Source organism: Chiloscyllium punctatum, chromosome 49, assembly GCF_047496795.1.
Source record: "Chiloscyllium punctatum isolate Juve2018m chromosome 49, sChiPun1.3, whole genome shotgun sequence".
NCBI lineage: Eukaryota > Metazoa > Chordata > Chondrichthyes > Orectolobiformes > Hemiscylliidae > Chiloscyllium > Chiloscyllium punctatum.
Window position 1 is genome coordinate 39,224,046 of NC_092787.1, and position 25,284 is coordinate 39,249,329.

General features: G+C 46.4%; 1 protein-coding gene across 1 annotated transcript in view; it reads left to right on the top strand.

The window, feature by feature from the left end:
- Positions 1 to 24,240, top strand: part of LOC140469602 (UDP-N-acetylhexosamine pyrophosphorylase-like protein 1) — a 37,795-nt gene extending 13,555 nt beyond the window's left edge. Inside the window, exons 4-9 of the mRNA XM_072566276.1 lie at positions 5,059 to 5,231; positions 5,961 to 6,154; positions 13,270 to 13,410; positions 17,635 to 17,823; positions 19,502 to 19,568; positions 21,909 to 24,240. Of these exons, the coding sequence (XP_072422377.1) occupies positions 5,059 to 5,231; positions 5,961 to 6,154; positions 13,270 to 13,410; positions 17,635 to 17,823; positions 19,502 to 19,568; positions 21,909 to 21,998 (854 nt within the window). The 3' untranslated portion in view covers positions 21,999 to 24,240. The remainder of the gene's footprint in view (positions 1 to 5,058; positions 5,232 to 5,960; positions 6,155 to 13,269; positions 13,411 to 17,634; positions 17,824 to 19,501; positions 19,569 to 21,908) is intronic.
- Positions 24,241 to 25,284: the final 1,044 nt, after the last annotated feature.

Consider the following 25,284-nt stretch of genomic DNA (forward strand, 5'->3'; position numbering starts at 1 on the left):
GTTCTGGACTCCCCGACCCCAGGGAAAAGACTTTGTCTATTTATCCTATCCATGCCCCTCATAATTTTGTAACCCTCTATAAGGTCACCCCTCAGCCTCCGATGCTCCAGGGTAAACAGCCCCAGCCTGTTCAGCCTCTCCCTTTGTGAGACATGATTTCCCACGCACAAAGCCATGTTGACTATCCCTAATCAGTCCTTGCCTTTCCAAATACATGTACATCCTGTCCCTCAGGATTCCCTCCAACAACTTGCCCACCATTGAGGTCAGGCTCACCGGTCTATAGTTCCTCGGCTTGTCTTTACCACCCTTCTTAAACAGTGGCACCACGTTTGCCAACCTCTAGTCTTCTGGCACCTCACCTGTGACTATCGATGATACAAATATCTCAGCAAGAGGCCCAGCAATCACTTCTCTAGCTTCCCACAGAGTTCTTGGGTACACCTGATCAGAACCTGGGGATTTATCCACCTTTAACCGTTTCAAGACATCCAGCACTTCCTCCTCTGTAATCTGGACATTTTGCAAGATGTCACCATCTATTTCTCTACAGTCTATATCTTCCGTATCCTTTTCCACAGTAAATACTGATGCAAAATATTCGGATAGTATGTCCCCCATTTTCTGTGGCTCCACACAAAGGCTGCCTTGCTGATCTTTGAGGGGCCCTATTCTCTCCCTAGTTACCCTTTTGTCCTTAATATATTTGTAAAAACCCTTTGGATTTTCCTTAATTCTGTTTGCCAAAGCTATCTCATGTCCCCGTTTTGCCCTCCCGATTTCCCTCTTAAGTATACTGCTACTTCCTTTATACTCTTCTAAGGACTCACTCGATCTATCCTGTCTATATCCTCTTTTTCTTAACCATACCCTCAATTTCTTTAGTCATCCAGCATTCCTTGTACCTACCAGCCTTCCCTTTCACCCTGACAGGAATATACTTTCTCTGGATTCTTATTATCTCATTTCTGAAGGCTTCCCATTTTCCAACCGTCCCTTTACCTGCGAACATCTGCCTCCAATCAGCTTTCGAAAGTTCTTGCCTAATACCGTCAAAATTGGCCTTTCTCCGATTTAGAACTTCAACTTTTAGATCTGGTCTATTCTTTTCCATCACTATTTTAAAACTAATAGAATTATGGTCGCTGGCCCCAAAGGGCTTCCCCACTGACACCTCAGTCACCTGCCCTGCCTTATTTCCCAAGAGTAGGTCAAGTTTTGCACCTTCTCTAGTAGGTACATCCACATACTGAATCAGAAAATTGTCTTGTACACACTTTAGAAATTCCTCTCCATCTAAACCTTTAACACTGTGGCAGTCCCAGTCGATGTTTGGAAAGTTAAAATCCCCGACCATAACTACCCTAGTATTCTTACAGATAGCTGAGATCTCCTTACAAGTTTGTTTCTCAATTTCCCTCTGACTATTAGGGGGTCTATAATACAATCCCAATAAGGTGATCATCCCTTTCTTATTTCCACCCAAATAACTTCCCTGGATGTATTTCTGGGAATATTCTCCCTCAGCACAGCTGTAATGCTATCCCTTATCAAAAATGCCACTCCCCCTCCTCTTTTGCCTCCCTTTCTATCCTTCCTGTAGCATTTGTATCCTGGAACATGAAGCTGCCAGTCCTGCCCATCCCTGAGCCATGTTTGTGTAATTGCTATGATATCCCAGTCCCATGTTCCTAACCATGCCTTGAGTTCATCTGCCTTCCCTGTTAGGTCCCTTGCATTGAAATAAATGCAGTTTAATTTATTAGTCCTACCTTGTCCCTGCCTGCTCTGACTGTTTGACTCATGTCTGTTCTCAGCTGTACCCGTCTCAGACCGATCTCTTTCCTCACTATCTCCCTGGGTCCCACCCCCCCACCCCCCCACCCCCAACCTTACTAGTTTAAATCCTCCCAAGCAGTTCTAGCAAATTTCCCTGTCAGTATATTAGTCCCCTTCCAATTTAGGTGCAATCTGTCCTTCTTGTACAGGTCACCTCTACCCCTAAAGAAATTCCAATGATCCAAAAATGTGAATCCTTCTCCCATACGCCAGCTCCTCAGCCACGCATTCATCTGCTCTATCCTCCTATTCCTGCCCTCACTAGCTCGTAGCACTGGGAGTAATCCAGATATTACTACACTTGAGTACCTCCTTTTTAAATTTCTGCCTAACTCTCGGTAATCTCCCTTCAGAATCTCAACCTTTTCCCTTCCAATGTCGTTGGTTCCAATGTGGACAATGACCTCTTGCTGGTCCCTCCCCCCCGTGAGAACATTCTGCACCCTCTCTGAGACATCCTTGATCCTGGCACCAGGGAAACAACACACCATTCTGCTTTTTCTCTGCTGGCCACAGAAATGTCTGTCTGTACCTCTGACTACAGAATCCCTTAACACAATTTATCTCTTGGAAGCCGACATACCCCTCATTGCATTACAGCCAGTCTCCATACCAGAAACTTGGCTATTTGTGCTACATTCCCCTGAGAATTCATCACCCTCTACATTTTCCAAAACAGCATACCTGTTTGAAATGGGTATATCCACAAAAGACTCCTGCCCTAGGTACCGACCTCTCTCACCCTTCCTGGAGTTAACCCATCTATGTGACTGTATCTGAGACTTCCCCCACCCCCCCCTCCTATAACTGCCATCCATCACATACTGTTGCTGTTGTAAATTCCTCATCGCTTCTATCTGTCTCCAACCGATCCACTCGATCTGATAAGATTCGCATCCAACAGCATTTATGGCAGATATAATCTGCAGTAACCCTTAAACTCTCTTTAAACTCCCACATCTGACAAGAAGTACATATCGCTCTCCTAAAGGCCATTTTTGCTCCTTCACAATCTACAGACCCAGAAAATAACACTGTCTTATTCCTCTACAAAACACTGCACCAGGTTAAGTTAAGAGCTATGGCTTATATTTTAAGTTTAATCAAGAGACTTATCTCCAAAAACATAAAATCAAGAAAGAACCCACTGTACTCACTAATACAGCCTTTCTCTTGGACAGACTTAAAACAACAATGAACTTATCTGATTCTGTGTTGTAAACTTCGCCCAAACCGATTCCTCCAAGATTAGTTGTGAAATTCACTGTTTGTTAATTTTCCCAGATGCACTCCGATGTCCAGCGACACATGAATTCACAAATAGCAAAGGCAGTAACTGTGTAGGTTCTCTCTCTCTCTCTCTCCTGCACTGTCCTCACCATGTGCTTCCTTTGTCTGCTCTTCTCCCTTCTAAAACTGCGATTGTTTTGATTTTTTTTCCCAAAGTTCCAAAACAATGCAACAGCATATAAAACAGTAATTGCTGCTCCTGGAATTTGAGGAAATCACCTCCGGCACCGAAAATACCTCAAAAAAAAAGGAGTACCTCTTATAGCCAGAAATTTTTCCCGTCCTCCATCTTGGATTACCCAGAATCCTAGTCAGAGGGAAATGGGTCTGGGTGGATCGGTGTGGACTTGTTGGGCCAAAGGGCCTGTTTTCACACTGTAGGGAATCCAACCTCCACGTTTCTCTGCATTAAATTGCATCTGTCACCTGACATTCATTAATCTGTTTGTGTCCTTTTCTAGTTCTTCTTTGTCCTCTACACCGTTCATGGTACTTTCCTGTCCAATAGTTTGGGATTCCAGTTATTGTTCGTTGCCATTCTCTTCTTTTATACTCTGTTTGCTTCTCTCCCTTTTCCTCTGAAATACCTAAGTCTGGGTTGTATTGTCCACCTGACAGCTATCGTAATTCAGTTCTAATCTTGCCTGGATCCTCTAATTCTAATTTACTGGGTCAGAGCCATGCTTATCCATTGAAGATAGCTCTTTTCATTCAATTGTTCTTACTTATTGATGCTTCCTGACCCCTCCCATCGCCTCTTAAACTTTGAAATGCAATAATCACTATCCTCAGCCCAAGAGCCAGGTTAATGACTAGACACATGCTGCTGTAGGTTTTCCTGACATACTTCAGGAATTAGATTAGATTAGTTTCCCTACAGTGTGGAAACAGGCCCTTCAGCCCAACCAGTCCACACCGACCCGCCAAAGAGTAACCCACCCAGACCCATTTCCCTCTGACTAATGCACCTAGCACTATGGGCAATTTAGCATGGCCAATTCACCTGACCTGCACATCTTTGGACTGTGGGAGGAAACCGGAGCACCCGGAGGAAACCCATGCAGACCCTGGGAGAATGTGCAAACTCCACATGAGACAGTTGCCTGAGGCTGGAATTGAACCTCGGAACCTGGTGCTGAGAGGCAGCAGTGCTAACTAATGAGCCACCGTGCTGCCCAATTCTTGCTTTTACACTGCTGCTATCCCAGTCTGTATTCAGATACTTACAGTGAGGGAATTGAGGTTGGGGGGGTGAAAGGATCATCAGATCAGCCGTGGTGGAGCAGACTTGATGGGCTGAATGGCCTTCATATGACACCTATATCTCATGAGTGCCCATTGTAACTGTGGTAGGATTTGGGCACTTGTAGGTAATTTCCTTCCAAGTTTATTTCTCCTGTATTCTCCCTGTTGTTAGTGCCCGGTAGACTAGATCAAGGAATATAATTGCACCTTAATATGTAATTGTGCCTTAATACCAGTCCCAGCCGAATGGATTCTGACCTCAGGCCCTCTGGATTATCCTCTTTCTCCAGCAGTGTGATGTTGTCCTTAATATCCCCACCCATCCAGTCGCACCATCACAACAGCAACAGCATCAATCAGTTGTTGTTGTGCCCTGTTCCTGGACCTCTCCCCTCCCACCATTCCTAAGGGTCCTTCCCACTGCACCCTCTTCTTCCCCCCCCCAAATCCTTAAGGATCCTCTCTTTCCTTCCCCCATTCTCAAATCCCTGAGGGACCTCCTACACCCCCATTCCAAAGGGAACTCTGCCCTCCTTCCCCACCCCTGACCCTGAAGGCACTCCCCTGTCCCAAAGGGTCTGTTTCCCCCCACCCTGTTCCCAGAGGCTCCTCTCCCTGGGAGTGTCCCTACCTGCCCCTGAGGGTCTTCTGGTTGCTGAGCATCCTGTGTTTGTTGTGTGACAGATGGAAATGGCGGGCTGTATCGTGCTCTGATGAACAACAAGATTCTGGAGGATATGGACCGGAGAGGAATCTGCTTTGTCCACGTGTACTGTGTGGATAACATCCTGGTGAAGTTGGCAGACCCTGTCTTCATTGGATTCTGTGTGGAGAAAGGAGCGGACTGTGGGGCAAAGGTCAGCTGCTCAAATTCTGCTCTTACTGCCCACAGCCCTGAGCACACAGTACCGGGAGCTGGGTGTTCTCACTGGGAGCTGGGTGTTCGCACCAGGCACACAGCACCGGGAGTGGGGTGTTCGCACCAGGCACACAGCACCGGGAGTGGGGTGTTCTCATTAGGAGCTGGGTGTTGGCACCAGGAGACGGATGTTAGTGTCCCTCGGAGCCTGGACTGCATCCCCTCTAGTAACCTGGCCTGCTCAAGTATTCTTAATTCCAAAAGATGACAAACAGAGACTGAGATGGAGTCAGCCCTGAATGCAATGCCCCCTACAGTGGAGTAGTGCACTAGCTTGAGCATGGGTTCAGAGAGGGGAATCCTCATCACTGTGTCCTTGCACCATGGGAGGAGGGTGGCCCTGGCTGGTGAAGCTCAGGTGTAGGCGTTGGGAATGTCGGAGTCTCACTGTCGAGGCCCCACTAGAGACTTTACTCATCCCATTGGAAAGCTTGCTCTCTCGGCTGTCGGAGTGAATGCCAGCTGACTAGATGGCACCTGCCTGAGGTCTTTCCATTCCTACGTGCCCTCTGAGCCTGCCGTTATAATGTCTGAGCGGAGAATTTTCCTCTGGGACGGGAGTCACCAGGACTTCTGATTTTGGGCATGGACCCAGGAGTGTTGGGGGGTTGCATGCCCCCCCCCCAACTCCTCATGGCGCTCACCCTGTTGCTCCTTGGGTTTTCAGGTTGTCGAGAAGGCTTACCCCACTGAGCCAGTCGGGGTGGTGTGTCTTGTGGACGGGATCTATCAGGTAGTGGAGTACAGTGAGGTGAGCCAGGAGACTGTGGAGCAGAGGAACCCTGACGGTGGACTCACCTTCAACGCTGGCAATATCTGCAACCACTTCTTCACTGTGGACTTCCTCAAATCAGTGACAGAGTAAGACTCCAGATTGACTTGTTATGCTCGTGGATGTATACACCCCGTCCCAGCCTCCATCTTTGCTGATTTAATGGTCCAGCCTCCTTGGTAACATCCTCCCCTACCTTGTGTCATCAGACCTTGCCCCCCCCCCCCAAGCTAACTGTTCTAAAACCCCGTTTGTCTTCACAAATACCCATCTCCCCCCTACCTGGCCCTTCCCCCTCAACATAGAAACATAAACAAATAGATGCAAGGAGTAGGCCATTCAGCTCTTGGAGCCTGCTAGCACATTCATGGCTGATCATCCTGCTCAATACTCTTCCTCCCTTGGACTCAAACCCATTCATCCCTTCAGCCCTATCTTCAAAACATGCAATATTTTAGCTGTAATTGTTTCCTGTGGCAAAGAATTTCACAGTCTCACCATTCTCTGGATGAAGAAAGTTGTCCTCATCTCAGTCCTAAGTGGCGTCCTCCACATTCTTAAGTGGTGACCGCTGGTTCTGGACTCCCTGGTCATTGGGAACATCCTTCCTGTGTTAACCTAATAAAGTCCTAATAAAATTCTTTTGAGAGCCCCTTCAATCACTAGTGAATATAGTCCTAACCAATCCATCACTGTTTATATGGTGACAGTGTGGTGCTGGAGAAGCACAGCAGGTCAGGCAACATCCAAGGAGCAGGAGAGTCAACATTTTGGTCTGCAGTCCTCACTTTTGCCTAGCCATCACTCTTTATATGTCAGTCCCCTCCCAGAATCAGTCTGGTGAGCCTTTGCTGCATTCCCTCTATAGCCAGTACATCCTTCCTCAGACAAGGAGACCAAAATTGTACACAATTCCCCAAAGTATGGGCTCACCACGGCCCTGTATATATTGCAGAAAGATATCCCTGCTCAAATTCTTTTGCTATAAAGGCCAACATAACTATACAAAGTCTTTGAATATGTTGTAATGTCCCAAATCTACGAAAATGTTTTCTACTTCAGAATGTATCTCCTTTCCTGTTACTCTGTCTGATAACATCATTTCCTGCAAAGACTTTTCCACCGTGCCACAGTATCAAACCAGCCCTCATTGAGATCACACGTCACATTCCCGGTGACCATGGAGACGGCCCACCATGTTCCTCGATGTCTCTGCAGCCTCCCATTCAGCTTACCATGCTGCCACCACCACCACATCTCCCTTATGCTGTTCAGAGGGTCTGCCCTCCTTCTTTCCCATACTTGCGGAGCCAGTTGTCAGTGAAGAATGACCTGCCGCAGCCCCTCTCCCTATGGCCACACCACCAGAATTTATCCTTGATTCCTCCCTGGCACCACTGCCCCTCCCTATGCCACCCTTTGCGAACACTGTTGGGGTGGGTTTAAACTAATGTGGCAGGGGGCTGGGAACCAAATGAGGAGGCTAGTGGAGAGTAAGGAGGTAGTAACTAAAGCCTGTAGGGAGCTAGATAAGGAAGTCAGCGTGACTAAGGGGAAGAGTAGGCAGGGAGCAGATGGTGAACGCAAAGGGACAGGTGGTCTAAGGTGCGTTTGTTTTAATGTGGGAAATGTAGTAGGTCAGGCAGATGAGCTTAGAGCTTGGATTTGTATCTGTGAGTACAATGTTATTGCTATTACTGAGACTTGGTTGAGGGAAGGGCAAGACTGACAACTAAATATCCCAGGATCTTAGATCCTTCAGGCAGGATAGAAGGAGGTAAAAGGGATGGAGGAGTTGCATTACTGATCAGAGAGGATATCACAGCTGTGCTGAAGGAGGGCACTATGGAGGACTCGAGCAGTGAGGCAATATGGGCAGAGCTCAGAAATAGGAATGGTGCGGTACCAATGTTGGAGCTGTACTACAGGCCTCCCAACAGTGAGCGTGAGCTAGAGGTACAAATACATAAACAGATTACAGAAAGATGCAGGAGCAGCAGGTTGGTGGTGATAGGAGGTTTTAATTTTCCCAACGTTGACTGGGATTCATTTAGTGTTAGAGGTCTAGATGGAGCAGAATTTGTAAGGAGCATCCAACACGGGAAGGGGCATACTGGGCCTAGTATTGGGAAATGAGCCCGGCCAGGTGATTGAACTTTCAGTAAGGGATTACTTTGGGAATAATAATCACAATTCTGTAAGTTTTAGAATTCTCATGGACAAAGACAAGAGTAGTCCTCAAGGAAGAGGGATAAATTGGGGGAAGGCCAACAATAGCAAAATTCGGCAGGAGCTGGTGAATGTGGATTGGGAGCAGCTGTTTGAGGGTAAATCCACATTCAGTATATGGGACGCTTTTAAAGGGAGGTTGATTAGAGAGCAGGAGAAAATAGGGAACAGGAATGGCAAGATTAGGGAACCATGGATGACAGGTGAAATTGTGAGACTAACTAAGAGGAAAAAGGTCTAAGCGACTGAAAACAGACACAGCTTTGGAAGAACATCGAGAAGGTAGGACCAATCTGAAACAAGGAATTAAGAGGGCTAAAATGGATCTTGAAATATCTTGAGCAAACAGAGTTAAGGAAAATCCCAAAGCGCCTCATTCATATTTAAGGAGCAAGAAGGTAACTAGAGAAAGGGTTGGCCCACTCAAGGACAAAGAAGGAAAGTACTGTGTGGAGTCAGAGAAAATGGGTGAGACTCTTAATGAGTACTTTGCGTTGGTATTCACCGAGGAGAGAGACATAAGACCGTAAGAAATAGGAGTGGAAGTAAGGCCATTCAGCCCATCGAGTCCACTACGCCGTTCGATCATGGATGACGGACATTTCAACGCCACTTACCTGCGCTCTCCCCATGTCCCTTAATTCCTTGCGAGATTAAGAATTTATCAATCTCTGCCTTGAAGACATTTAACATCTTGGCCTCCACTGCGCTCTGTGGCAATGAATTCCACAGTCCCACCACTCTCTGGCTGAAGAAATGTCTCCTCATTTCCGTTCTAAATTGACTTCCTCTCATTCTAAGGCCGTGCCCACAAGTCCTTGTCTCCCTGCCTGACAGAAACAATTTCCCAGCGTCCACCTTTTCTAAGCCATGCATTATCTTGTAAGTTTCTATTAAATCAACTTTCTCAACTCTAATGAATACAATCCCAGGATCCTTAGCTGTTCATTGTATGTTAGGCCAACCATTCCAGGGATCATCCGTGTGAATCTCTACTGGACACGCTCCAGTGTCAGTATGTCCTTCCTGAGGTGTGGGGCCCAAAACTGGACACAGTACTCCAAATGGGGCCTAATTAGAGCTTTATAAAGTCTCGGTAGCACATCACTGCTTTTATATTCCAACCCTCTTGAAATAAATGATAACGTTGCATTTGCTTTCTTAACCAAGGACTCAACCTGCAAATTAACCTTTAGAGAATCCTGGACCAGCACTCCCAGTGTCCCTTTGTACTTTGGCTTTTTGAATTTTCTCACCGTTTATAGAATAGTCCATGCCCATGTTCTTTTTTCCAAAGTGCAAGACCTTGTATTTGCTCACATTGAATTCCATCAGCCATTTCTTGGACCATTCTCCTAAACTGTCTAAATCTTTCTTCCCACCTCCTCAGTACTACCTGCCTGTCCGCCTAACTTTGTATCATCGGTAAACTTCGCCAGAATGCCCCCAGTCCCTTCATCCAGATCATTAATATATAAAGTGAACAGCTGCGGCCAACACTGAGTCCTGCGGGACATCACTTGTCACCAGCTGCCATTTTGAAAAAGAACCTTTTATCCCAACTCTCTGCCTTCTGTCAGACAGCCAATCCTCAATCCATGCCAACAGCTCACCTCGAACACCATGGGCCCTCACCTTACCCATCAGCCTCCGGGGGTGAGGCACCTTATCAAAGGCCTTTTGGAAGTCTAGGTAGGTAACATCCACGGCGTTTCCCAGGTCTAACCTACTTGTTATCACTTCAAAGAATTCTAACAGGTTTGTCAGACACGACCTCCCCTTACTAAATCCATGCTGACTTGTTCTAATTCGACCCTGCACTTCCAAGAATTTAGAAATCTCATCCTTAACGATGGATTCTAGAATTTTAGCTACAACTGTGGTTAGGCTAATCGGCCTGTAATTTTTCATCTTTTGTCTTGTTCCTTTCTTGAACAAGGGGTTGCAGCAGTGATTTTCCAATCATCTGGGACTTTCCCTGACTCCAGTGATTTTTGAAATATTACAACCAACGCATCTGCTATTTCCTCAGCTAGCTCCCTTAGAACTCTAGGATGTAGCCCATCGGGGCCAGGAGACTTATCAACTTTTAGACCTTTTAGCTTATCAGATATTGAGGTTAGGGATAGGAGTTTGATTACTCGAGGTAAAATCGGGATAAGGAGAGAGGAAGTGTTGGGTATTCTAAAGGTCATTAAGGTGGACAAGTCTCCAGGTCCGGATGGGATCTATCCCAGGTTACTGAGGGAAGCAAGAGAGGAAATAGCTGGGGCTTTAAAGGATATCTTTGCTGCATACTTAAACACAGAGAATTGAAAAATTGCTAATATTGTTCCTTTGTTTAAGAAGGGTAGCAGGGATAATCCAGATAATTATAGACTGGTGAGCCCGACGTCAGTGGTAGGGAAGCTGCTGGAGAAGATACTGAGGGATAGGATCTGTTTGCATTTGGAAGAAAATGGGTTTATCAGTGATAGGTAGTATAGTTTAGTGCAGGGAAGGTCATGTCTTACCAATTTAATAGAATTCTTTGAGGAAGTGACAAGGTTGATTGATGGGGGAAGACCTATAGATGTCATACACATGGACTTCAGTAAGGCATTTGATAAGGTTCCCCATGGTAGGCTGATGGAGAAAGTGAAGTTGCATGGGGTCCAGGGTGTTCTAGCTAGACGGATAGAGAACTGGCTGGACAACAGGAGACAGAGAGCAGTAGTGGAAGGGAGTTTATCAAAATGGAGACCTGTGACCAGTGGTGTTCCACAGGGATCCGTGCTGGGACCACCACTGTTTGTGACATACAGAAATGATCTGGAGGAAGGTGTAGATGGTCTGGTTAGCAAGTTTGCAGATGACACTAAGATTGGTGGAGGGGACTGTTAGACAATGCAGCAGAATATAGATAGATTGGAGAGTTGGGGGGAGAAATGGCAGATGGAGGTCAATCTGGGCAAATGTGAGGTGATGCATTTTGGAAGATCCAATTCAAGGGCAAACTATACAGTAAGTGGAAAAGCCCTGGGGAAAACTGATGTACAGAGAGATCTCTGTGTTCAGGTCCATTGTTTCCTGAAGGTCAATAGAGTGGTCAAGAAGGCATACAGCATTCTTTCCTTCTTCAAGCAGGGTATTGAGTACAAGAGTTGGCAGGTCATGTTACAGGTCATATTCCTGATGAAGGGCTTTTGCCCGAAACATAAATTTTCCTGCTCCTCGGATGCTGCCTAACCTGCCAGCACCACACTCTCGACTCTGATCTCCAACATCTGCAATCCTCACATTTGCCTAGGTCATGTTACAGTTGTATAGGAGTTTGGTTCGGCCACATTTGGAATTCTGCGTACAGTTCTCGTCACCACATTACCAAAAGGATGTGGATGCTTTGGAGAGGGTGCAGAGGAGGTTCACCAGGATGTTACCTAATATGGAGGTCGCTAGCTATAAAGAGAGGTTGAGTAGATTAGGATTATTTTCATTGGAAAGACGGAGGTTGAGGGATGAACCTGACTGAGGTCTACAAGGCGGCACGGTGGCACAGTGGTTAGCACTGCTGCCTCACAGCGCCAGAGATCCGGGTTCAATTCCCGCCTCAGGCGACTAACTGTGTGGAGTTTGCACGTTCTCCCCGTGTCTGCGTGGGTTTCCTCCGGGTGCTCCGGTTTCCTCCCACAGTCCAAAGATGTGCAGGTCAGGTGAATTGGCCATGCTAAATTGCCCGTAGTGTTAGGTAAGGGGTAAAGGTAGGGGTATGGGTGGGTTGCGCTTCGGCGGGGCGGTGTGGACTTGTTGGGCCGAAGGGCCTGTTTCCACACTGTAAGTAATCTAATCTAATCTAAAATCATGAAAGGCATAGTGAGGATGGACAGCAAGAAGCTTTTTCCCAGAGAGGGGGACTCAAATTAATAGGGGTCATGAAGTCAAAGTGACAGGGGAATAGTTTAAGGGAGATACACGTGGAAAGTTCTTTATGCAGAGGAATGTATTGTCAGTGGAGGTGGCAGAGATGGGCACAATAGTATCATTTAAGATGTATCCAGACAGATCCATGAATGGGCGGTGAGCAGAGGAACACAGATCCTTAGAAATTAGGTGACAGGTTTAGAGAGAGGATCTGGATCGGCGCAGGCTTGGAGGGCCGAAGGGCCTTTGTTCATCCCACCCTTGGCTTTGTGTTACCTGACGGCTTCTGCAGTCTATCCACTGTTTCCTCCATATAAAGATTGGTAGTGACCTTTAACCACGGCTTTTAATCTGCATTCTATTCTTCATATCAGTTACTTTCTGATTACCTGTTTTTCATTAGGGCAATAAGGGTAGATAAGATTGTTTAAAATGTTTGTGCGCTAGGTAACAGGTCCAATATCCTTTAGTGTAAGGTCCATTGCTGCTCCCAGTCTGTGACTCAATAAACCAAGAGCACAGCTCCATTTTTGTCTTGGCTAAGTTTTACATCCACACTAACACAATACAGGGACTGCTGTTAATGTTTGATCTTTTTTATTGCCTGTGGAACGTGGGAAAGGATGTTTAATTTCCCATTCCCAATTGCCCTTGAGAAGGTGGCCTCGAGCCCTTAGTTGCTGTCTGCCTGGTGTCAAATGCCCATCCCTCAGGAGCAGTTCCAGCCCTTGCCAATCCTGACCCATTGCTAGTGGTACAGGGCATGTTAACTTCAGTGAATGGTGAGTGTTGAAAGGCTCTCTGCCACCGAGCAGCTGAAGGAGCGTGAGGAAATGTGAGAGAGACAGCCATAGTGGGTGGGAGGGTCAGTCATCACAGAACATAGGTAAGTCGGGAAAAAAAGCCAGAAGGAAGGTGAGAATCCTTTGCCCAGTGAGAGGTTGTGGTGTGGAATGCGGGAGCCTGAAAGGGTGGTGGAAGCACATTCAATCAGAACTTTCAAAAAGGAGCTTGCCCAGATGTGATGGGCTGACTGGCCTCCTGTGCGGTGTGATACATCCTCTCTTCCTTGCAGGGAGTTTGAACCTCAGCTGAAGCGTCACATAGCCGTGAAGAAGATTCCCTACGTTGATGAGCAAGGAAACACTGTGAGACCGGACGTGCCCAATGGCATCAAGATGGAGAAGTTTGTTTTTGACGTTTTCCAGTTTTCCAAGTGAGTACGTTGAGCAAGAGGGACTGCTTGAGGCTCCGTTCATCTCCATTTCCCTTCCATCGTGAGGCTTTCCTCCAATGATAACTATCTTGTTGATGGTCCTTTCCCCTCCTTCAACTGAACCGACTGCTGCGCCATCCCAGAGCCTTACACACAACACTCCTCAGCTCTCAAACAACCACACAATACTGCAAGTTTCCCTTTCCTCCTTTGTCACCAGCTAGGCCAGCATCTCTAATTGCCTGAGAGAAGCCGGTAAAATCGTGAGAGCCATTGATGGGGGAATAGCAAAGAGGGGAGGAGAGTACAAAATTCGGGGGCATATTTTTAAGGTGAGAGGAGAAAGATTTAAAAGAAACCCGATGGGGTAACATTTGCAGCCAGGGTGGCTTGCATAGAGTTGTACAGCATGGAAACAGACCCTTCGGTCCAACTCATCCATGCTGACCAGATATCTTAAATTAATCTTCTCCCATTTGCCAAAATTTGGCCCGTATTCCTCTTAAACCCTTCTTCATCATATACCCATCCAAATGCCTTTTAAATGTTGCAATTGTACCAGCCTCCACCACTTCCTCTGGCAGCTCATTCCATACACACACCACCCTCTGTCTGAAAAATGTGCCTCTTAGGTCTCTTTTAAATCTGTCCCCTTTCACTGTAAATCTATACCCGCCAATTTTGGACTCCCCTACCTTGGGAAAAAGATCTTGGCTATTCACCCTATCCAGTTGTGGAATGAATGGCCAGAGGAAGTGGTACCGTTACAACATTTAAAAGACATTTGAACAGGTACATGAGAAGGAACAGTTTATAGGGATACTGGTCAAATGCAGGCAAGTGGGACTAGTTTAGTTTGGGAACCTTGGTCATCACAGACGAGTTGGACTGATTAAGGTCCGTTTCCATGTTCTATGACTGTATTAGCTGCTGCAGCCTTTGGAGTGTCGAGATATGATAATGTTAGTGAGAGATTTCCACAGTTTTGATCCAGCAACACTAAAGGAAGGGATAGAAATCTTCAGGAGTTCAGGCAGCATCATGTTTCAGCCCGATGATGTTTGGTCAGAGTTGGAAGTACTTGGTGATGTAACATAGAGTCATAAAGATGTACAGCATGGAAACAGACCCTTCGGTCCAATCCGTCCATGCCGACCAGATATCCCAACCCAATCTAGTCCCACCTGCCAGCACCCGGCCCATATCCCTCCAAACCCTTCCTATTCATATACCCATCCAGATGCCTTTTAAATGTTGCAATTGTACCAGCCTCCACCACTTTCTCTGGCAGCTCATTCTATACACGTACCACCCTCTGCGTGAAAAAGTTGTCCCTTTGATCTCTTTTATATCTTTCCCCTCTCACCCTAAACCTGTGCCCTCTAGTTCAGGACTCCCCGACCCCAGGAAAGAGATTTTGTCTATTTACCATATCCATGCCCCTTATGATTTTATCAACCACTGTAAGGTCACCCCTCAGCCTCCGACGCTCCAGGGAAAACAGTCCCATCCTGTTCAACCTCTTCCTATAGCTCAGATCCTCCAACCCTGGCAACATCCTTGTAAATCTTTTCTGAACCCTTTCAGGTTTCACAACATCTTTCCGATAGGAAGGAGACTAGAATTGCACGCAATATTCCAACAGTGGCCTAACCAATGTCCTGAACAGCTGCAACATGACCTCCCAACTCCTGTACTCAATACTCTGACCAATAAATGAAAGCATACCAAATGTCGCCTTCACTATCCTATCTACCTGCAACTCCACTTTCAAGGAGCTATGAACCTGCACTCCAAGGTTTCTTTGTTCAGCAACACTCCCTAGGACCTTACCATTAAGTGTATAAGTCCGACTAAGATTTGTTTTCTCAAAATGCAGCACCTCACATTTATCTGAATTAAACTCCATCTGCCACTTCTCAGCCCATTGGCCCATTTGGTCCAGATCCTGTTGTAATCTGAGGTAACCTTCTTTGCTGTCCACTACACCTCCAATTTTGGTGTCATCTGCAAACTTACTAACTGTACCTTTTATGCTTGCATCCAAATCATTTATATAAATGACGAAAAGTAGTGGACCCAGCACCAATCCTTGTGGCACTCCACTGGTCACAGGCCTCCAGTCTGAAAAATAACCCTGCACTACCACCCTCTGTCTTCTACCTTTGAGCTAGTTCTTTATCCAAATGGCTAGTTCTCCCTGTATTCCAGGAGATCTAACCTTGCTAATCAGTCTCCCATGGGGAACTTTGTCGAATGCCTTACTGAAGTCCATATAGATCACATCTACTGCTCTGCCCTCATCAATCCTCTTTGTTACTTCTTTTAAAAAGTCAATCAAGTTTTTGAGACATGATTTCCCACACACAAAGCCATGTTGACGATCCCTAATCAGTCCTTGCCTTTCCAAATACATGTACATCCTGTCCCTCAGGATTCCCTCCAACAACTTGCCCACCGCCGACGTCAGGCTCACTGGTCTATAGTTCCCTGGCTTGTCTTTACCACCCTTCTTCAACAGTGGCACCACGTTTGCCAACCTCCAGTATTTTGGCACCTCACCTGTGACTATCGATGATACAAATATCTCAATAAGAGGCCCATCAACACTTCCCTAGCTTCCCGCAGAGTTCTCAGGTACACCTGATCAGGTCCTGGGGATTTATCCACCTTTATGCGTTTCAATACATCCAGCACTTCCTCCTCTGTAATATGTCTTTTAAGCGAGTGTAGAGGCTTGGTAAAGGTAGAGAAGGGACACGAGAACAAAAGCTGGAAGGCAGGAGAGATGAAATAAGTGATGGTGGAAAACAACAAAAGGGGTAATCGCATAAGGAAAATGTATAGGGATCCAGGGGAGTAGGAAATAGCAGCAAATGAACAGGGGACTGGGGAGAAACCTACAACCACAGTAAAGAGGAGCATAAGGCGCTCAGTGCCTTGGTAATGTTTGGCAACTCAGCTGCTCCTCCACTGACCCCAAGGACAGGTAACTCCCCCGCTTCAGTAATCCTGAGGGCCCGAATGGCCTCATCGCCTTCAGGATCCTGAGCTCAGATCAGTCCCTCGTCTCCAGTACCCCTGAGGCAGTTATCTCCCATCTTCCCTCAGCGACAGTCACATTGATTCTTCAAATCCTTACAATGCCGGAAGATGCCACTCTGCCCATCGAGTCTGCGTCAACCCTCCAAAGAGCATCCCACCCAGATCCCTACTCTATCCCTGTATTTTACCATTTACATCCCTGGGTAATTTAGCATGGCCAATCCACCTAACCTGCGTATCTTTGGACTGTGGGAGAAATCTGGAGCATCTGAAGGAAATCCACGTAGACAAGGGGACATTGTGTAAACTCCATACAGACAGTTACCCGAAGCTGGAATTGAACCTGGGTCCCTAATTCTGTGAGGCAGCTGTGCTAACCACTGAGTCACCGTGTTGTCTGTACGAGTATAGTAGCGTAGTTTTTTAAATCCCTGCTACAAGGACTCATTGCTGCAGGGTCTCAGCTGGTACTGAATCCTGGTAGGCTCGATGATAGGTTTGAAATTAGCTGCAATGAACTGAGCAGAGGTAGGAGAAGGATAGGCTCCTTGCTGAAGGTCAGAAGGAGCACCCAGCATTGAGTGAGTGCAGCTTACTCCCCCTCGGGCGTGTGCCTCAGAAATACAGGCTTGTGTGGGAGCAGCTGACTAGGAGCCACACTGAGATTCTGAAAGGTGCCATTGTGTGCAGGAGTCAAAAGGAATGACCACTGTTCCATTGGTTAACCCTTGCTCTGCCCATTGTTCCATTGGTTAACCCAACATCCTGCCCACTGTTCGCATTGATTAACCCACTCCCTGCCCACTGTTCCCATTGGTTAACCACACACCCTGCCCACTGTTCCCGTTGGCTAAACCCATGTGCTGTCTCTTACCATAGGATAACTGCAAACCCTGTCATCTGTACCCATTGATTAATCCATTGCCCTGTCGTCTGTACCAGTTGGTTAACCCCACGCCCTGTCGTCTGTTCGCACTGGCTAACCCAATGCCTTGCCCATTGTACATGTTAGTTAATGCCACACCCTTTCCTCTGTTCCCATTGGTCAACGCTATGCCTTTTCCTCTGTTTCCATTGGTTTACCCCATGCCCTGTCTTCTATCCATCGATCACCTACCCTCTGTTCCCATTGGTTAACATGAAGCCTTGTTCCCTAATACTGTTGGTGTTTCTGTGCAGGAATTTTGTTGCGTTTGAGGTTTTGAGGGAGGATGAGTTCTCCCCCCTGAAGAATGCCGACAGTGCTGGGAGTAAAGATACCCCGTCAACAACACGGCGAGCCCTGCTTTGGCAGCACTATCGCTGGGCAGTGCGAGCCGGTGCCCACTTCCTCGATTCCAACAACATGCGGATCCCCCATCTCAGCCAGTAAGTCACTGAGTCATACAGAGCAGACCCTTCGGTCCATATGGTCCATGCTGACCAAGCTTCCCAAACTAACCAAGTCCTATTTGACCCATATCCCTCTCAATCTTTCCTATTCATGTCTTTTAAATGTTGTAACTACCTGCATCTACTACTTCCTCTCACTGAAACTGTCTGTCTGCTTGGTTAACGGATGGTGCTGTCAACACAGCAATGAAGGAGAGTGATGTACATTTTTATAGCAGCTCTTACAACCTCTGTTCTTTCCAAATTGCTTACTCATCAGTGATGTGCCTTTGGAGTGCAGCTACTGCTGTAAAGTAGGAATGTGGTAGCTGAATGGAGTGCAGCAAATCTCATAAACAGCAATCTGACAAACAGGTTTGTGGCAGTGATGATGGTTCAGCATTAATGTTGGTCAGGACACCAAGAATAAGTCCTTGCTTTCTTTCAAAAGTAGTTTTTTTTTAAGTTTTGTTCATTCGTGGGATATTGGCATCACTAACTGGGTCAGCATTTGCCAATCCTTAATTGCCCATGTACTGAGTAGCTTGCTAGATCATGTCAGGGAACATTAAGAGTCAATCACACTGCTGTCTGGAGTCACATGTAGGGCAGACAGGGTAAGGATGTCAGATTTCCCTGCCCAGAGGACATTTGTGACCCAAATGGGTTTTTGCCACAATTGGCAACGGTTACATGTTCAACATTTTACTTGGAGGCCTGAGTGACTCTGGCTGGGAGTGGTCAGCTGGGATTTTGTCCGTTAATATTCAGACGCTCTGGTTGTGGGGAGACAATTACCTGATGGACCAAAACCAGAGGCAATAGGTTTTTCCCCTTTTATCTTTTCATGGGAGTGTGTATCACTGGCAAGAGCGATAGTTGATGTCCATCCCCAATTGCCCTCGTTCTGAGGGACTTGCTAGGCTGTATCGGGGGGGGCAGTTGAGAATCAGCCATGTTGCTGGGGGTCTGGAGTCACATGTAGGCCAAACAGGTAAGGCTGGCAGGTTTCCTTCCAGTAAAATAAGAATATTTTTTACTGTCATGTGTAAACATTATAAAATACTGTGCAGTCGCTGTACATAGGGGTTATTCACATTAACTTAGAATTTTAAAAAAACCTGGAGAGTCTAATTTTCCAAAACATTTTTTTTTAGAAGTTTTTGTTCATTCGTGGGGTGTTGGCATCACTGACTGGGTCAGCATTTGCCTATCCCCTAATTGTCTTGTCTACCGAATAGCTTGCTAGATCACGCCAGGGAACATTAAGAGTCAATCACACTGTCTGGAGTCACATATAGGGCAGACAGGGTAAGGATGACAGATTTCCCTGCCCAGAGGAATGGGTTTTCACAACAAACAACGACGGTTTCATGGTTGCCATTACTGAGGTGAGCTTCCGTTTCCAGATTAATTCATTAATTTAAATTCCCCAGCCACCATGGTGGGATTTGAACCCACTTCCACAGATCATTTCCCCTGGGCCTTTGGCCTGCATGTCCCATTCTTGATAAAAAAAACGCCTTGATTTGGAGAATTTACAAGGAGGGTGCAATCAGAAATGAAGTTTGTGTGCTTAATGAAGTGACTGTATCCAGAATGGATGAATTTAATAAAGCACGGAGAGTAGACAGGTGAACAACGGCATTCCTAAAACTCTTGTGTATTCCTGCAGGCTCCAGGAGGCTGAGGAACTACCTGCAGTTTGTGAGATCTCTCCGCTGGTCTCTTCTGAAGGAGAGGTAGGTGGCTGGCTATGAATTATGGTGATTTCATCAGGGACACGTGAAGCTTACACATTCATGGAGTTGAAGCCAGTAGTCCCAAAACGTCCAACACCCTGCATTGCCCACTCTGGGTTTGAGAGTCCCATCGTCTGCACATATGCACTGTTTGAGCCCCAGCTAAAAGCAAATAACCCTGACATGAGTGCATAGTGAGTAATTAGAAACCTTGGAGATGATACAGAGATGATTGAAAAATAAAAAACAATGAAGAAGGAGCTCAGAAGGATGTAGAGAGGGTGGCGAAACGGGTAGGTATATGACACATGACATTTAATGGCAAGCAGTGAGAAACGGTCCATCTAGCAGGAGGAAAGCTCAGAAGCAATACAAAGTAAATGATTAGAATTTGAAAGAGAGTGTAGACATTCACAAAGTATAGAGTCATTAATACAGACAGAGTACAAAAGCAAGGAAGTAGACTGAAGCTTAGATAAACACTGTTAGATGCCAGTCTTGATCAAGTAATGAAGAAATGTCTCATTGGCTGAAGAGTTGAGAAGCCTACAAACAGGACCTAACATGAGGAAGGAAACTTTTCATGATCATGATGATTTGTGATGATCCAAAACAAACTGCCTGAAAGGAAGGCAGCAGATTCAGTAAGAGCCTTCAAAAAGGGAAGCTGGACAAGAGTATGACAATGGGAAGAATTGGGTAGCTTTTTTTTTTCCAGAAGCTGCAGGACCATAATTACAGACTGATCAGCCTGACCTCGGTCACAGGTAAGATCCTGGAATCCATTGTGAAGGATGAGATTTCCGAATACTTGAAAGTGTATGGTGAAATAGGGCAAAGTCAGCATGGTTCCACCAAGGGAGATCATGCCTGATAAACCTGCTAGAATTCTTTGAGGAAGTAATGAGCAGGTTAGATCAAGGAGAGCCGATGGATGTTATCTACCTGCACTTCCAGAAGGCTTTTGACAAGGTGCTGCACAGGAGGCTACTGAGTAAGATATGGACCCATGGTATTAAAGGCAAGGTGCTATCATGATAGAAGCTTGGTGTCTGGCAAAAAGCACAGATTGGAGATAAAAGGGTCTCTCTCAGGATGGCAGCTGGTGACAAGTGGTGTTCCACAAGGCTCAGTGTTGGGACCACAACTTTTCACTTTATATAATAATGATCAAGATAAAGGAATCGAGGGCATTCTGACTAAGTTTGCAGACAATGCAGAGATCGGCAGAGGGACAGTTAACATTGAGGAGGCGGGGAGGCTGCAGAAGGAGTTGGATGGGTTAGGAGAATGGGCAAAGAAATGGCAGATAGAGTACAATGTGGGAAAGTGTGAGGTCATGCAGTTTGGTAGAAGGAATAGAAGCATGGACTATCTTCTAAATGGAGAGAAACTTCAGAAATCTGAAGTGCAAAGATGCTTGGGAGTTCTAGTCCAGGATTTTCTGAAGGTAAACTTGCAGGTCAGTCAGTAGTTAGGAAGGCAAATGTAATGATATCATTTATTTTGAGAGGACTTGAATGTAAAAGCAGGGATGTACTTCTGAGGCTCTATAAGGTTCTGGTCAGACCACATTTTAGAGTATAGTGCACAGTTTTGGGCCCCATACCAGAGGAAGGGTATACTCGCCCTAGAGCATGGTCAGAGAAGGTTCACCAGAATGGACTTAGGAATGAAAAGCTTAACATATGAGGAATGTTTGAGGACTCTGGGTCTATATCAGAGTTTTGAAGGATATGGGGGGATCTCTTAGAAACTTACAAAATACTGAATGGCCTGGACAGAGTGGATGTTGGGAAGATGTTTCCATTGGTGGAGAGACTGGGACCCGAGGGCACAGCCTTAGAGTAAAAGGAAGACCTTGTAGAACGGAGATAAGGAGAAACCTGTTCAGCCAGAGAGTGGGGAATCGATGGAATTCACTGCCACAGAAGGCTGGGGAGGTCAGGCCATTGAATGTATTTAGGATGGAGATAGATAGGTAGGTTCTTGATTGTCAAGGGGATCAAGGGTTATGGGGACAAAGCAGGAGAATAGGGTTGGGAAACGTATCAGCCATGATTGAATGGCGGAGCAGACTCTGTGGGCTGAATGGCCTAATTTCTGCTCCTATGTCTTATGATGGGCTGAATGGCCTTCTGTGCTGTTATTACATGGCTCCATGGTACTGGCTTTGCTTTGTCTACATCCTTTCTGTGAATGATGAAAGGGTAGGGTGCCATCAAGAATGGCTTCAGGCTGAGGTACAGCAAGACACTAAGGACTGGATTTGACCCGGTAGAAGTTCATGGGCCCTTGATGACTCATACACAAGCTGATCTCGGTTTGTTTTGGTTGCAGGGTTTGGAGAAGTATCTGAAGGATCGGGAGTTCCATTCCCCACTGCTTTTAACTGAGGACGCACTGGTTGCGCTGGGGCAGCACCAGTGATGGCCTTGTGTGAGCAGGCGGAGCTCATTGCCAAGAGAAGGATTTTCTACCAAGAACTGGATCAAGTGCCTTTACTTTTATACTATTGATTTATAAAACTGATTCCTGATTATTTTTATTTTTACTCGACAGTTTGAAATAGCGGCTGGGGTTTTATCCATTACAGGAGGCTGGGTGTTCCCTGGGTCTAGGCAACATCTTGAGTTTTGCCCTGGAGAGGGCCAACGCAACACAGCCACTGTCTCTCTCAGACTGCATCAAACATGGACTTACAGGGCCATAGCTGGTCAATGGGATACCTCTCTCTGATAAGCCCCACTCCAGTCAAGGAGCAATGGGACATGTCACTGTGATAAACTACCATCCTATGGCAATGGGACACATCACTCTAAGTCCCATCCAGGTCAAAGAGGAGCTATAGTGGTTCACATCTCAAACATAAGCAGCAGTAATGAGAGTTGGGAATGTGATCCTCCAAGTCTGCCCCTCCAATCCTAATGATCCTGGCTGGTTTTCCAACAAATCCCCCCATCGGAGTTTAAAACGGGATTGATCACTGCCTTTGATGTAGTTAATCTCTGAAGGAATGATGTAAAGATTCAGTGGAGAAATTCACATATTCAATGCTGAGCCTCCACTCCCCACGACATGTCCTGTGACGATCTTTGTTGTATAAGCCATCCCCAGCGGAGGGGCCAGCCACAACATCAAACCCTCTTCGCAAGAGGTTTGTGTCAACCTCCCTATTCCCTGGGTCATCTCTAGCTGATGAACTCCATTTCTGTTAATCTGGTTATTTACAAGCTGAGTGAAGAGGAGGCATCATTGCAACAGAGAGAGACCATGTTTCACCAGAGACACTACTGGACACACAGATACCGAGTGTGCCTTAGAAATCACTGCTGCTGTATTTTCAAGTTTCACTCCAGGGGACCAGCTCTGTTTCTGCCTGCAGTCTTTCCAATCTCTCAAATGGTCACCATTCTGAGATTCTGGAGATGGATGATCTGAGAGTGGGACGGACCAGCTTCTTCAAATCAGATAACCACAATTATTTCAATAAAAAGTCTTATTCTAGGCCTAGCTTGTGATCTCAGACCTCACCCTTGCCCATTTTGAAACCAGTGCCTCTTTCCTCTGAGCTCTTCGTCCAGCCTAGGATCATATATGTCCCTGCTTTGGCATTTCAAATCCCCAGTAGGAGGGGAGAACAGAGACAGGGCAAGGGCACACTTTCGCACACCATTTACAGTCAATGGTGGGCCCTCATGTCTACCATCCATCTGTAAGGCCAGGCCTGCATCATGAACATCCTGCAGACATGAATGCACAGAACCCAGATTGGAATTTGCTGATAGACTCCCATGCTGTCCCTGTCCTGGAAGAGTTTGATGGGGGCAGCACTGAGGAAGCCACACTCTTTGTTTAACCCTATGCTGTACCTGACCTGAGTGTGTTCGATGAGGACAGTGTAGAGCGAGCTTTACTTTCACTTTAAGAGTAGAGGGAGCCTTGAATGAAGAGCTGGAGAGTGCAGAAGGGCATGTTAGGAGCAGCACCAGGCATACCTGAAGATAAGTTGTCAACCTGGCGAAGCTACCAAACAGGAGTACTTGCGTGCCTGCAATGAGCTGCAAGTAATAGACTTAAGCATTCCCACAATCAATGGATCAGATTGGAACTCTGCAGTTCTGCCACATCCACTTGTGAATGGTGGTGGACAATTAAACAACTCACTGGAGGAGGAGGTCCATAAATATCCCCATCCTCAACAATAGACGACCCCAGCACTTCAGTGTAAAAGACAAGACTGAAGCTTTCGCAGCAATCTTCAGTCAGAAGTGCCGAGCAGATGATCCACCTCGGCCTCCTCCAGTGGTCCCCAACATTACAGAAGCCAGTCTTTAGCCACTTCGATTCACTCTACATGATATCAAGAAATGATTGGAGACACTGGATACTACAAAGGCACTGGCCATTAGAGCATTCCAGCAGTACTGAAGACTTGTGCTCCAGAACTTGCCGCCCCGTGGCCAAGCTGTTCCAGTACAGCTACGATATTGGCATCTACCCAGCAAGACAGAAACTCGCCCAGGTATATCCTGTACCCAGCAAGACAAATCCAAATCTGTCTACTCTCAATCATCAGTAAAACGATGGAAGGTGTTGTCGACAATGTAAACCTTTCAACCAGAGCATCTCACTGTGACCCTGTACTCTCTGAATAAAGGAATGAAGCAAAGTTTGGATGTAATTTGATGAAGTAAACCTCTATGAACTCTCTAAGGAACAGCACGTGTCCACACCACCCGTTTCTCAGGGAGGACAAAAACAGAAACTGCTGGAGAAACTCAGCAGGTCTGGCAGCATTTATGGAGAACAGTTCTGAAGAAAAGTTCTTAAACCTAAAACATTAACTCTACTTTCTCTCCACAGATGCTGCTAGACCGGAGTTTCTCCAGCACTTTGTTTTTGTTTCAGATTTCCAGCATCGACAGTTGTTTGTTTTCTGTCCCACGGCTGCAGCAGTGATGTCTTTGTGAACTGAGGCTTCAGCCCAGTGTCTTTCGCATACAGGCCAATGCCTTACAATTATGTCAGCAGATTGGGTTACCAGCCGCAGCCAGCTGTACTGCCGTGTGCCTCCTCTCATGTAACCTTCAGCAGGGGCCAGCTCGTGGTGCAGCTGGGTATGATCACTGGATCTCAACGTGGAGATGCCGGTGTTGGACTGGGACGGACAAAGTTAAAAATCACACAACACCAGGTTATAGCCCGATGAGTTTATCTGGAAGTACAAGCTTTCAGAGTGCTGCTCCTTTGTAAGGTAGCTCAGCGCACCTGCTGTTGTGTGATTCTTAATAATGGATCTGAACAGGAGTGGTGTGGTCAATGATCTCAGCAAGGTAGACACGATCAGTGGATCTCAGCAGTAGGAAGATACCAACCAGACATACCCACTGGGCCATTTGCAGTTCCATGGCTAGTTGTTGTGGTCACAATGTCTGGTAGTGAACACCACCTCAAAGAAATATTCTAACAAGGCTATGCTATTGTGTTTTTGCTGTGTGTGTTCCTGTGGGTTTGTGTGCGTCCTTGGCTTTGCATTTGTTTCTGTGGGTGTGTATTTGCGTGGGTTTGTGTGTGTTTCTCTGAGGGTTTGTGTGTGTTTCTGCTGTCTGTGTCCCCACTTCATTTAAAACTTTCCCTCTCGAGGCCCATAGTGACATCTTCCTACAGAATTATTTTTTCTTTGTGGCTCCATCTTACTACCAGTTGAGTTTGA